At 34.9% G+C, this 14,235-nt stretch overlaps 2 protein-coding genes across 3 annotated transcripts; one reads left to right on the forward strand and one right to left on the reverse strand.

The window, feature by feature from the left end:
- Positions 1-1,981: 1,981 nt before the first annotated feature.
- LOC107792354 (signal recognition particle 19 kDa protein) lies at positions 1,982-5,722 on the forward strand. Of its 2 annotated transcripts, none has more exons than XM_016614564.2 (4): positions 1,982-2,116; positions 2,238-2,425; positions 3,393-3,492; positions 5,246-5,722. In XM_016614564.2, exons 2-4 carry the CDS (start codon positions 2,249-2,251, stop codon positions 5,374-5,376), a joined length of 408 nt encoding a protein of 135 aa, XP_016470050.1. In that variant the 5' UTR covers positions 1,982-2,116; positions 2,238-2,248; the 3' UTR covers positions 5,377-5,722. The 2 variants fall into 2 exon arrangements, with proteins under 2 accessions (XP_016470050.1, XP_016470051.1); XM_016614565.2 differs by having other exon boundaries at positions 2,003-2,116; positions 2,245-2,425.
- Positions 5,723-7,820: 2,098 nt separating this feature from the next.
- LOC107792350 (uncharacterized) lies at positions 7,821-13,300 on the reverse strand. Its single transcript, XM_075227569.1, has 11 exons — positions 13,131-13,300; positions 12,126-12,259; positions 10,700-10,778; positions 10,246-10,316; positions 10,026-10,127; positions 9,841-9,930; positions 9,191-9,265; positions 9,057-9,089; positions 8,863-8,943; positions 8,238-8,297; positions 7,821-8,148 (listed from the first exon to the last, which is right to left on the reverse strand). The coding sequence occupies exons 1-11, from the start codon at positions 13,183-13,185 to the stop codon at positions 7,966-7,968; spliced, it is 963 nt and encodes a 320-aa protein (XP_075083670.1). The 5' UTR covers positions 13,186-13,300; the 3' UTR covers positions 7,821-7,965.
- Positions 13,301-14,235: the final 935 nt, after the last annotated feature.

Raw genomic sequence — 14,235 nt, forward strand, 5'->3', positions numbered from 1 at the left:
AGTTGAGGACCAAGTGTCCTTAACTTTTAAACTTGTAACTGTAAGTTCAGGACCAAGTGTCCTTTACTTTTGAGTTTGTTAGTCTAAGTTCACGACCTATTGTCCTTAACTTTTGAGCTTGTTAGTCTAAGTTCAGGACTTCATGCCCTATTGTCCTTAACTTTTGAACTTGTAACTGTAAATTCAGGACCTATTGTCCTTAACTTCATTTTGAAATTTAGGAAACTTCTCGTTCTTAATTAAGATCTCTTGTTTACCTTATTTCTTTTTTTAATTGCTACTAATTAAGACTTTACTTTAGAGTCTATTCTAGACCAAAGAAAACATAAAATACAAACCAAGTAGCAAACCAGGTAGAAAAGCTTGAGATTTCTTAAGAATGCAGTATCTCTCATTTGGTCAATATTGAATGTATAGTCTGTCACCTAATCCCCAAGAAAGAGAGAGAGAGAGAGAGGGAATTGGGTTGGCTAGTGAGATAAGCTCACCCGGTCGATCTCGAGGAGGAGAAAAGGAACAAAGAGCAAGCACTTTTGACACTGAAGCGAAGAAGATGTGCTGGGCCAAGGCGGGGTCAAGAGATAGAAGAAAAGGTAACACCGTCTTTTCATATTAATATTAATAGATCAGTGACTAATTTTGCTTAGCATTAAAAATGGTGGATAAAAAGTAAATATCATGTTAAAAAGTGGCTACCTCACGCAATTTTTGTAAAAATAGCACGGGCTAGCCAGTTTTTGGACTGGTCACTCAAAAATAGTCAGCGTTTGCAAAATTATTGAAAAATAGCCATTATTTTGCTGCAACACGGAAAGTTCCATCATAATATACTGGAGTTCCAGTATAATACACTGGTCCAGCATAATATGTTGGAACTCCAATACACGGAAAGTTCCAGCATATACTGGAAATTGAAGCACCTATGTGTGAACTTCCAGCATATTATGCTGGACCGGTGTATTATACTGGAACTCCGGTATATTATGCTGGAAGTCCAGTATATTATACTGGAGTTCCAGTATACTTATGCTGGAACTCCAGTATATTATACTAGAGTATTTTCCGGATGTTGAACAGTATTTTAGTTCAAATTTATCTTTACATGAAAAGAGACTAAATTTGATTACGTCTAAATTTTGCTAGAAAAAATGTTCAAATTTACCCATCAACTATTGTTTATGGTTTAAAATTAGGGATACCTTCATGTTGGAACTCTATTAATGCTTAAGGATTTTTTTTTATTTTTTTCTAATATCAAGATAATATATAGAAGTTTAATGAGGACTAATACAGCAAATTTGACCTCCCTCCCGAAATAAACGGGACCGTATACCTCTCTGATGAATTAACCCAAATAGCCCGCCCACTAATCTCTCAAAATAAAATAATCAGCGGGTGTATAATTCATGTGTAATATATATATTATATCGTATAATCAATATATAATCTGTGTATACCGGCTAGCAAAAGTAAATAATAATTTTGGCCGGCTATTTATATTATAATTCCTCCATCTCTCCAATTAACAGAGTTGGACTACAACTCAAACAATTGGACTTAAAATAAAAAGGCCCAAATTCCATCATTTCGGGTAAAAATAGCATAGGCTAATTAGTTTTCGGATTGGTAATTGTAAAAATAGCCACATTTGTAAAATTATTGAAAAATAATCACTATTTTGGTGCAATACGAAAAGTTCCGGCATAATATAATATACTGGAGATTGGAGCACCTGTGTATGAATTTTCAGCATATTATGTTGGACCAGTATATTATACTGAAACTCTAGTATATTATGCTGGAAGTCCAGTATAATATACTCAAGTATATTATGCTGGAACATTTTTCGGATTTTGAATAATATTTTCGTTTAGATTTATCTTTACATAAAAAGTGACTAAATTTTGATTACTTTTAAAACTGTGACTATATTTTAATTACCGCCTGTAAATCTGGCTATTTTTGAATTTCACCCTCATTTATGTAATAATAAGAAGAAAAAAAAAGGGCCCTAAAACTCAGCCCAGTTCAACAAACAAAACCGAATTCTGCAAATCCCCGTTCTCATTCGATCCGATCAACAGTTTCAATCTTCAATTCTCTCCTTTTATCAAAGGTACATTTTTTCACCTTAATTCCAATTTCAATCAATTTTACGGTAAATACTATTGTTAATCATAATTTAATTTACCCATTTTTTAAAAAATAATTCTAATTTATTGGTGCTTTTTGGGTAGAGATCAGAAAGATGGATAGTGAAATTAAGAATATCAAGAAGTGGAACATAATGTATCCAATTTATATAAATTCAAAGAAGACAATAGCTGAAGGAAGGAGAATTTGCGTGACAAAAGCTTGTGAAAACCCTACTGTTACTGAGATTAGTGATTGCTGCAATTACCTCAAAATCCCTTGTGCTATCGAGGTTTGTTTCTTCGTCGATCTTTCGGTTGTTTCATTTATTATATAATTTGTATGATTATGTGTATGGGTATATGTATGTTTTATTGAGATGTGTAATCATCTCATCTAAAAGGTTAAGCTGTTAGAGAGAGCATATTTTTATTTATTGAATTATATCTTCGACGTGTTTGAGTGGATACTTGGTTGTATGTGGATAATTGGGCAACAGAAGATATTTATAACAATCACTCAACTATGCCTTGATCATGAGATAATTGGGTCGGTGATATGAATCCTCTGTATTTATCTGCCCTAAGCAGACTTATTTTGTTGGATTACTAAAATAATTCATCTTTTAAGGCAAATTAGAGTTCCCACTTCCCTAGACTATTTAAATCTCGCAGTTCTACATACGGACACCTAATAGACCAATATGAACGAATGTAAGTGTAATAATAACAACTTAATCCTAATTGCAACTAGTTTAATAATTCATAATCACTTATATGAATTATTTGGTTTTTGGTGTTACAAGTTTTATTTCATTAGGGCAACAGAAGAGGGGGGGGGGGGGTTGTTCAAGGTTATGGAGTTTAAATAACAGCTGGAATTAACGGACTCTTACTTAGTTTACCAAATCTCCCCAACCCCAGTAAAGACGTTCATCACCGGATGATTGGCTGGGTGAAAATTTACTTGTGGAAGCAAATTTCTGAATAGGATTTACTAGCATTTTTCAGTCTAATGCTCCCATGGAAAAGATGGTAAGCTGTTTAAAAACAAAGTATTCTTGTTACTTATGAGAAAGAAGTTAATTGTGGTGATGTGTCGAGCACCCTTGGTCTATAAGGATGAAATGTGCCATTAAGAAAAAGATGGCAATTGTGAACAATACTGTTTTATTAATGTTTTTTAAACTTTTGAATCAGCAAACTTATAAGATTGAGAAAGAATTTGTTTGTAATTATATTCTTGATTGGTTGTAACAGCTCGATAAGGCATATCCTCGAGATTTCATGCAAAGAGGAAGAGTGAGAGTTTTGTTGAAGAAGGAAGATGGAACCCCTTACAATCCTGCCATTTCTTCCCGTAAGTGTTTTTTTTTTTGGCCATTGTTCTGTCCTCTTATCTTGTTAAAAACTTTGGCAAAGCATTATAGTTTCACAATATGTTGAGTGACTTCATGCTTCTTTTAGCTTTCTTTAAGCTTTAACAATGTGTTTGACATGGAATGGTTTGCGGTTTTCTATGCTCTTAAATTGTGGAAGAAAGTCTTATGGATAAAAAAGCTAAATATTCCAAACATTAATGATAATTGGGAAGTGACCATCATTAATCTATGGCCTAAAAGTGTTCTATACCATTCTTGTGAAGCTATATCCACCATTCACAATTGATGTTATCTTTGGCAACTCTATATAGAAAGTCGTAGGCTATGATTTTGTAGGAGGGTCTTGGAAACAACTTGAATAGGAGTATATGTTTTCTCTTCCATGTGTTCATTAAGGATTGGAATTTGGAGTTGGGGTGTATTCATTTTCTATAAGGCCCTCTTTGGGAAATGCTTATCAAGATTTGGTTGATGGATTCCTTTCTTCTATAGAGGAGGAAAGTTGGAATAGAAATGGTTGTTTGTCCAGGTTAAGTAATAGAAATGGTTGTTTGTCCAGGTTAAGTTTATTTAATTACAAGAAAAATAGTGAGGAATGTAAACTCCAAGTTTTTACAAACCCAAACAGAAGAAATTAGATCCTCGGTATGATTGATTTTCCTTTGCATGAGGATAAACATGGCCGTGAAGAGTATCTGGGGGAAGACATATTGTGAGAAGTCCATATAAGTAGGAGGATGAACAAAAGTGTGTCGTGAGTATATATCAGGATTTGTGTCATTGGATTTCCATGAAGTTGAGGATAGTAAACAGGGTCTAGTTTGAGTAAAATTTCTAGTGTATCAGTACTTAACTAAAGGACAAGCTCAATCAGTCCATGACAACCTAGCATCATAATTTTTCCTCTTCAGAGAATGGAGACAGTGGTTTTGATGTCCTTGTTCTGCAGAAAACGCTGGGTTAACTAGAAACTATGCTGCAGGTATTGGTATGTGATATGAGAAATAGAAGTGGGGAAATAGAGGTGTATCTGAACCCAAATAGATAAGGGCCTGTTTAATTCATATGAAACCTACTGCAAATACGGCTGCGCCATTTGAGATTTTATTGATCTTTTCTACTGCAGTTTGTGTATCTATCAATTGCGGACATTAGCAGCATAACAAGAAATTTGTTGGACTGTTTTTCCCTGCCAGAAATTGGGAAATGCTTTCTTAATTTTTGGCTTAAGATTCTAAATTGGCTGTGAAGGAGCTTCTGTGATACTGGTGTAATTCGGGTCTCAGGCATTAAAAGTATTTCAATGTGAAAGCATGAGAAAGATATAATAACCTTTATCCTTGGGGAGTATCCCAGCAACTCCTACTTGTATAAATTCAATTGAGAGCCACATGCACTTCTTGTACATGTTCTTTTTTCTTCTTTATTTTTTTCCTTGACATCAACTTGGTTTCTTATTCATGAATCTTTTTGGCTTATCTAAAATAATTGACATCCTCTAGTTATGTGAGGCATTGCGCACGTATGGAGGTTGTTTTTAATTATGACAGATGTCATCGTGTTCTGAAAGAAATCGAGTAACATCACTAACACGGTTGTGCTCGTCAGAAAAAGTACATGTGATACAGTTAGCTTTTATTGATGTTTGTGGTATTTAAGGATATCCAGTAATTTGTTTTTGTTAAAGCTAATTTCAACCAGCTTTAATACTTGTATTGTTGTATATTGCAGGGAAACAGCTGATGATCCATGTTGCAGAGTTGGTCCGGAGACATCCTAATAGGACTAAGAAGCAGGAGCCTGCATCCTCTTCTGCAGCTGGTTCTTCAAAATCTGGGAAGGGGGGTAAAAAGAAGAGATAGTTTCAGGAGGTAATGTTTCAATTTCTTCAGACCGTTTGAATATCTTAGATCTGTTTTTTTCTCGGAATGTTGTAGTTCTTTCTTCGACTTGATTTTGCGAGATGTTGCAAAGTAAGAAGAAGAAGAAGAAGGGACAAATGAGCTATCCAAGAATGTGTCAAATGTACTTGTACCATCGATTGAGAATTTTGAGACATTTTTGTTGGTTTTTTTGCCGAACTTAGCCATATGATGATTGTTAATATTTGTGTTAGATTACAACTATGCTTTAATCCCAAATTAGTTGGGGAATGACAATATGCGTCTATCTCAAACGAGTTGGTACTGATGATTTGAATGCTCATTATACCTTGGCCTACTGGTTTCTCAAACTAGTTGGCACCGATGATCTGAGTTAGGGGTGGCAAACGGCGCGGGTGGGTTGGATATAGACGTGTTGAAATGTGTAATGCAAAAAACGGGTGAAATTTAAAAATAGCCAGATTTATAAGTGGTTGTTCAAAAATAGCTCAATTTTAAAAGTAGTCGAAATTAGCCACTTTTCATGTAAAGATAAATCTGAACGAAACACTGTTCAAAATCCGGAAAAATACTCCAACATAATATATTGAAGTTTCAGTATAATATAGGAAAAATTTCACATTAGACCAAGTGGGCTCCCTACTTTTCAATTTTATAGCCCATATTTCAATTTACAACCAACAAGCCCAAAAATAATAGGTTAAGATTCAACATCCAATTCCAATAGGTTCTCATAAAAAAGATTTCTCAACTTTTTAAATTAATTTTCAAATCAGTAACTGTAACTCAAATATTAGTATAACAAACCAAATTCATTTGGATGGTGAAAATTAGATTTTTAACAAGGTTAAATATGTGGGTTTAAATTCCGAATTTGATTTTGTGAAAAATTTGAAGTGAGTGTTATTTAGACTTGTTAGAAATAGTATAAGAAGGTTGTATATAAAATTTGAAGTCATTTAATGGAGATTTGGACTAGTTTTGAACAAGAATTGCAACTGAAAATTGTGGAAGAAGTTCGTCAACACGCGCTTGTATAAAGGTGTATAAAAATGTATAATAGTGTATAAGGTATGTTTCTACGCTCATATACACTAAACACAAAATTATACATAATTATACAAAAAACTGACTTCGTCTTCTTCATTGCGTCTTTTCTGAAATTTAACTCAAATCTTGCTCAAATCTACTCCAAATAACTTCAAATTTAAATTCTGAACTCCTTTTGATATTTTGAATCAATTGGAACAACACTCAATCCAAACAACTAACAAATTTAAAAAAAAAATATTTTTGAAAGTAAAGCTTTGAATGGTCTTCAATGGTGGACTTATACTCTTCAATTTTCTTACATTACAAGCAGGTGACACAAGAGGAGAAGCAGAAAATACACGGCCCCTTGAAGCATATGTAGAAGATGTGAGAAAAAGTGAGAGCGAAATCAATGGTTGTGAGAACATAGATTTAACTCCATAGTTTTTAGAAGCAATGGTTGTAAGAACACATATTTTGAATTTGCTAATGCTTTCAAAATATGTACAATGTGAGCTAGGTCGGGTAAAACTTAAAAACATGGGGCATTTCTTGTTATGGTGTGAAGTCATGTGTATTTTCTTGTAATTATTTCTATAATATACTGGTCCAGCATAATATACTGGAGTTTGGAGCACCGGTGCTCCACTTTCCAGTATCTTATACTGGAGCCAGCAAAGTATATCGGTCCAGCATAATATGCTGGAAGTTCATACACAGTGCACCGAACTCCAATATATTATGCTGAACCGGTCTCAGTTGCAGCAAAATAGTGACTATTTTTTATTGACTTGGTAAACGCTGGCTATTTTTGAATGACCAGTCCGAAAACTGGCTAGACCGTGCTATTTTTACGCAAAAAACGGGTAAATTATCCGACCCGACACCTGTTTAATACGGATAAAAAACGGATTAACCGACGGATAATAAGAATATTCATATTACCTATGGCTTCTTGAATATGATCACTTTTGGAAAAAATTCAAGTCTTCCAAACTAGAGAAAACCCCAATTTGAGGCTTTACAAATGTAAAGTTAAACCAATTAGACATTAGTTATCCACTTGGTTATCCATTTTCTAAGTGGATAATATGGTTCTTATCCATATTTGACCCGTTTTTAAAAGGTTCATTATCCAACCCATTTTTTAATGGATAATATGAGTGAATAATAATTTTCTTTTAACCATTTTGCCACCACTAATCTGAGTGCTCATTATCCATTCTCTATCTTGGCCTAGGGGTTTAAGCAATGGCGTTATCTTTCTCTCTTTATCGAGGTTCAAGCCAGTTTTTAGCACAGTTTTACAAAATTTCTATGACCAAAATGAGGTGCATTTATTATATTTTTACAAATACAGCTTTATACGACGTTTAAAATGAAGGGGGGGAAAAACACCAAACAAGACAACCATGTATATATAATGTTGTCGACGACCACAGGCGCACAAATCAATCAGCTGTGGATCAATATAAACGAAAAGAATTGGGTAATCACATCCAAGTAATCTAACTGTGAATAGAGGAAAAACTGAGATCAGAATCCTGGACCCAACACGTTCCTTGTTAAAGACAACCCAACAGGATAAGACCTGTGAATCCTCATTTTGCTAGCAACTGGACCTTTAGCAGAATTGTCACTAAGAACTTTTCCTTCTGTATCAGTAACCGATTTTGGTGGCACGCTTGATTCATTAGATTCAGCAATGAACTCAAGCCCCTGAATTATAATAAATCGTTTGATTAGACCTTGTGAACCATTGAATGGACAACAAACCCAGTTAATCTCGTTCCAGAGAGTCAATGTACCTTCACCCAGTTTTCCTTGGGAGTCACCTTTGAATGCTCTATCAGTTTAGCCTCGATGCCCTTTTCGGAATTCCAATTGCCAAAATAAGAATACATGTTTACATTTTGAACAAATATGAACAATGAAGGACAAGTAGAATATTTTCCCACAAAGTAAGAGACAGCAAAACTGCAGATCTATTTTAATGCATAGCCAGCAAAAAGTAGGGAGTAATAAACATCAAAAATTTCCAAGAGATTGTTTTTATTTCAACCAATAACATCAGATATCATGCAAAGACGCCAAAGTTATTCTTAGCAGTGCATAATTACAGTCTTTATGGTTTAGATCAATTACAAAGACCTTTCGAGTAATCTAACAGGATAATTTTCCAAGCACCAAAGGAGAAAGTCAATGGTCGGCAGAATGGAAAAGACAGTGATAACCAGAGATCACAACAGTAATCGGAAATGCAAACACTCATTCAAAATGCGATAGAAACATGCAAGCAAGCATTCAAAACGCAATGGAGAAAAGACAAGAAAAGCCTCAAGATGCTCCTTGTTTTCCTTGTGGGAGGAAAAAGAGAACAAAGAGGAAGAACAACAATAATCAAAAGGCTTTCATATATGAACACAAAAATACCTGAATAACTTTAGGATTTTCACCATCCTTAATGCCCCCAGCAACTTGGCACAAGTACCACAAACCAGAATTAGTCACATCCTGTGGGGTGGGGCAAGATAAACGAGCACAACTTGTGAAGCAACTGCAATAACAATAGACAGAACATAGGAAAAGGGGCAAATAGCATGTTACAAACACATCCAGATATTCACCTGCTTACTCTCAAGAAGCTCAATCTTCCCTTCCTGCCAAATTGAGCAACAACTGAAAAATTACAAAATGACTAGCCAGCAGATTTTTTACTAGCACTTCCATATTGATACAATTTGTCAAGCAATGTACTTACCAGTCCAGACACCATCTCATAGATTAAGTTTATATCAAAACCAATTTGATTCAGATTAGCCTTAACGTCACTCACCTGCATAAAGAAACATCTGATGTTGAGCATTGACAAACAAAGTCTCCACGTGCCTCGATACACAAAATCTATTACTAAGATATTCAAGCAAGTTGCCGGTGATAGTTATTCTGTGACCTCTATTTTGACATACAACCAACAAAGTTCAGGTCTTGCGGCAAGTTTCTCCCAGTAATTTTCTGTTATACGTCTCTCAAGTTTTACAAAGGAGTTGATTCCTACCTCATTCCCCTCAAAAAAAATTCTTCATTACAACCGAGAAAAGGGCAGCCCGGTGCACCGAGCTCTCGCTATGCGCGGGGTCCGGGGAAGGGCTGGACCAGAAGGGTCTATCGTATACAACCTTACCCTGCATTTATGCAAGAGGTTGTTTCCACGGCTCGAACCCGTGACCTCCTGGTCACATAGCAGCAACTTTACCAATTACAACCGAGAGAGAACCAAATATCTTTTTTCCTTTGGCATGTTGGTGAGAAAACAGGAGTTATGCGAAACTACTTTACCCATAAGATAAAAGAATCCATCCTAATACATCAATGTTAAAAGGAGAATGGGAAGAAATGTTTTCTCCTTACATCATTAGCAATAAGTTTTGATGTCTCAATTTGCTCATCTAGCTTCCAGTCTAAGTTTTCCAGCCTCTTCGTCAGATGTCTTTTTGTAGACTACAAAAGAAATAGAAGTGAAAGAAGAATGAGAACAGCTGTTAGCATATATAACACAGATAATCCACGAAATTGTTGACAAATTCTTGACTCACAGCCAACGCCTCAGATACATTCTCCAACTGCTTAGACACAGATGCAACAGCATTCGCCATATTATGCTTTGTGACATACATTACATCAGAAAATGACCAACCCTGTGGAAGATTAGCAAGAACACATGTGATTTATAACAACTATATAAAGAATGTAACAAACCTCAAAAATAAATCCTTGGGGTGACAATAGATACAAACTGCAGCAGTGAACACTTGCCTTCCACTTCATGTAACAATATCCCATCGCCCCAACTGCCGCAGCTGGAAGAATGTAAGAAGCATAGCTCCCTAAAAAAACAAAGGCCCATAACCATGTCAGCTCTATTTCAACTGGATCGTCCATAAAGGACATTTAGGGTATTTATATTCCTAGTATTCTAGCTCCAACTGGTGCAGGTGTGCTCTTTGGTACGTGATAAAAAAGAACAATATTGCAGAAAAGGAAACTAAAATGTAAGGAAAGATTCCTCTTGACTAAGGAAGACTACAAACAAACAGGGCCTAAAGAACTTCCACTTTTCATGTTGAAAACAGGAACCGTAGTTACATAATTCAAAACTTAACCATCAGGGTACATTTAAGAAGTTACAGATCTCCATTCTAGAGAATTCAGCATTTGCAGTAAGATGGGTAACACAATTTAAAATGAACATAAAAAGACAAAAGCATACCACTGGAGGAAGAATCCTTATAAATAGTAATTGGATTTGATATGCTCATCTCCCGAATGTCCTGTGCTAATTGTCGTATCTGAAGGCAATATCAGAACCAAGAAAGGCTTGGATGAGGTAACAAAGTGTAGTTGTATAAGAAACATGCTGGTACTTGTTAATTGTAACATTACATTAACATATAGCACAGCCCCTTCTTTCTTTTTTAGATAAGCAACATACATAGAGGATGCATATCGCCAAACCATAGTGATTGATTGAAATGTCATTTAAGAGGAGCTCTATCACTTACCACTATTTAAGTTGCATAATTGTTTTTTCCCTCTTTGGGGCGTGGGTGTGGGGGGGGGGGGGGGGTAGCATGGTTAATATGTTCACCTACGGTGTATAAATGAGATTTGATGTTACGATGTAAAACACTATATCAAAGAAGTTAGGCAGGCCTCAAAATTTCAACATCATGGAAGACCAGGCAAAAAGTTTTTGCATATTCCACTTTTTATCAGTAAAATTTTTGCGAATTCTAAATCAAACAACAACTCCAAGCTTTGCATTTGCTTCCAGAAGAAGGCTACCAATTCAGTAAAAGAACCTTTCCACCAAGTATCAACCATATTGGCTCCATCTTATAAAGTGTAAATCAGGAGTTGTTTGAATGTGACAAGAAAAAGAAAGAAGTAATCAAGCTACAGCGTGTGAATTCAGAACTAAAATTACGTTCTATCTATGTTTCGCACACAATGAACTCTGAAGTAAGGAGAACATATAAATGCCATGCACATTAACAAGCAGAAATCAAGTTCTTTGGTGAAGCATATTTTGTGAGAGTAATGCTTCAAAGCTGTTGATTGTATTGACCACTGACCAGCTCGTTTAAAAGCTTAAGTCATTAGAAGTAAGACTTTTTTATTTAGTTATTTATTTATCAATGTTGCCAATATGCCCTCTATTCTGATTGTTTTTCTTGAGTCAAGAGTGTGTAAATTTTATTTGCTGATGGATGGAGGCGAAACTCAAACCCAGGACTTCTGCGTACTATGCTACCATCTTGAATTGTGTGAATGCCTTATTAAAAGCTTAAACTATTATAAAGAGGAATCTTTTCTTTATTAGTTTTATTTATTTCAGGTCAACAAAATAATATGCTCTTCTATTTCGAGGAACGAGATGGTACCAACAAGTTTTGAAGTATACTTTATGCTAAAAGCTTTTGACATGGCTAAATGGCTTTCCGTGATCATTGATTAGTCCCCCCCCCCCCCTCCCCCTCTATGTGACTAAATCTGAAGTAACACATTACATAATGTCTTGAATAAAATTGTATGTTTCTTCTCTTTATCTTGCTTTATATGCTTTACCTTCAAAACATCTGATGAATCTACTCCGAAAAGCACAAGATCAATGTAACAAAACCATAAATGTATACCTGAGCTGCTAGAAGAGCAGTATCATATCTACCAGGTGATGTCTCAGCCGCATTCACTCCATTTATCACCTCCTGAAGTTGTGAGATAAGATCAGATAATCTTCCACTCTTCAATATGACTGACCCAGTCAAACCTACACCACAACCAAATTTGTCACGTCCCAAAAAGAACCTATAAAATTTGAAGGAACTATTAACTCCGATCAAAAACTGCGACAAAAATTTGAAGATGCTAATAATCTAAGACTGCTTTTCTTCCCCAAATCCAATATTATATCGAGTCGTAACGAAATTTCTGCTCTACGGTACAATTAGAGGTAACTCCTCTAGAAAATGTAAAGGTTGGATATAAAGGAGGGTTTGGATAGCTTAACGACCAATGTAATACTCAAAGATATAGCGTAGTGGTCAATAAAGTGGGAGGAGAACCACGAGATCTCAGGTTCAAGTCTCACCGGATGCAAAAACAGTAGGTGATTATCTTTCCATCTACCAAAACCTTGATGGGCAGAGTTACTTGGTACCTCCGTACGTTGGAAGGTAGCAGTTACCAAGTGTAATAGTAGAGGTGCGCGCAAGTTGGCCCAAAGACCACTGTCATAAAAAAGAAAACACTAGGTGATCATCTTCCCATCTGCCTAAGCATTGATAGACAGAGTTACCCAATACCGGATGAAATAGGTCGAAATGCATGCAAGTTGGCCTGGAGGCCACCGTCATAAAGAAAATTCTCTGAGTACTCAATTAACTCAATAGAGCAGAATGAATATAGAAAATTCATATAGTCCCCCTTAACTATGAACAAAGCGAAGTTGCTTGATTAATTTCCTATTAGATCAAGGTTCCAAGTTATCAGCTAAATTAAGCTAATTTCATCAAGCTTCAGAACCAAAACGAATCTCTCTCTTTTTTTCCTCCTTTCAATTGACTACTAAAAATAAAGCAACTATAAATGGAATATAAAGCTATACAGTTATGAACTTTGTATGTTTTTGGAGAAATTACCTGCGCCGACGAGTATCAATACTTTAGAAGTGGCGACGCCGGTTTGCATCGCCATGTTTCGGTGTGGTGGCGCTACCGGCGGTGGAGCGAATTTATTGAATTTTCAATATCTCCGGCGAACTTATTAGACCTTTTATTTAAGGCTTGCCTTAATTTGGAAAGTAGCGTGTTATGCGATGGCTTAATTACACAAATTTACTTTTGTCTGAACCCAATTTTACAGTTTACAGTTGGTTGATGAAAGAAATAAAATTAACTGTTGACTGCTGGTCCACGTTACCCTTTGACTTTCGTACTTGCTTCTTTTATTTTATTTTACACTGTCAATTAAATTTTTTGAAACCGTCTCAATCATATCGATTTCTCTTCGGTACTAGTATGGTTTGATTAATTTTCGATTTTTTTACTATATATAAAAGTTACTAGTATAAGTAGAATGCAATAAGATATTTACTTTTATAGGACTTAGCAAAAGTGTCTAGATATTTTTATTGTTTAAAGGGTGATGAATTATAAAAATATAAAAGATGGCTAGAGTATAGATCCATCAATTATTCTATAACACCGAAACTAAGCAAAGACAAAAAATATATATATATAAATCACACGAGTAAAAATATATTAACCAAGTTGAGACTCAAGAATAAAATCTATAGAAGATTAAATATTCAAAAAGATAAATCTAAATCATATGGAAGTAAATATATTCAATACATTGTAATTTGCTACTCATAATTGTTAGAATACTTTGTCTTGCTAGTGAATATGCTGGAAAATTTTTAGTGTCAGTAGGAGTAGCATAATAGGTTTGAGAATTGGGATTTGAGTTTAGTTACTTATCGACTTATAACCACTTTCATAATTCCAAAGCCAAAGAAAAAATTTAATGCTTTATTATTTTTAAACTTAATATATATATATTATATACACATAAATTTATTCGGTGTGATTAGGTATTTTTCGATTAATTTTTATAAAATAAAAAACCTACTCTAATTATCGGTACGGTTATATATTTATATAAAAACCTACGGTTTTATTATAAAAAAAAAATTAAAAATCGGCTCGGTACGGTACTTTTCGATCGGTTTTTAAATATCAATTG

This window comes from Nicotiana tabacum, chromosome 1 (assembly GCF_000715075.1).
Source record: "Nicotiana tabacum cultivar K326 chromosome 1, ASM71507v2, whole genome shotgun sequence".
NCBI classification, from domain to species: domain Eukaryota; kingdom Viridiplantae; phylum Streptophyta; class Magnoliopsida; order Solanales; family Solanaceae; genus Nicotiana; species Nicotiana tabacum.

Coding starts and splice junctions, on each gene's coding strand:
- LOC107792350 (XM_075227569.1), bottom strand. CDS start 13,185: ATGGCGATGCAAACCGGCGTCGCCACTTCTAAAGTATTGATACTCGTC. Junction 10,779..12,125: donor CTGCTCTTCTAGCAGCTCAG/GTATACATTTAT, acceptor TATTGCCTTCAG/ATACGACAATTAGCACAGGA. Junction 9,931..10,025: donor ATGTATCTGAGGCGTTGGCT/GTGAGTCAAGAA, acceptor TTTCTTTTGTAG/TCTACAAAAAGACATCTGAC.
- LOC107792354 (XM_016614564.2), top strand. CDS start 2,249: ATGGATAGTGAAATTAAGAATATCAAGAAGTGGAACATAATGTATCCA. Junction 2,426..3,392: donor AAATCCCTTGTGCTATCGAG/GTTTGTTTCTTC, acceptor TGGTTGTAACAG/CTCGATAAGGCATATCCTCG. Junction 3,493..5,245: donor CAATCCTGCCATTTCTTCCC/GTAAGTGTTTTT, acceptor TGTATATTGCAG/GGAAACAGCTGATGATCCAT.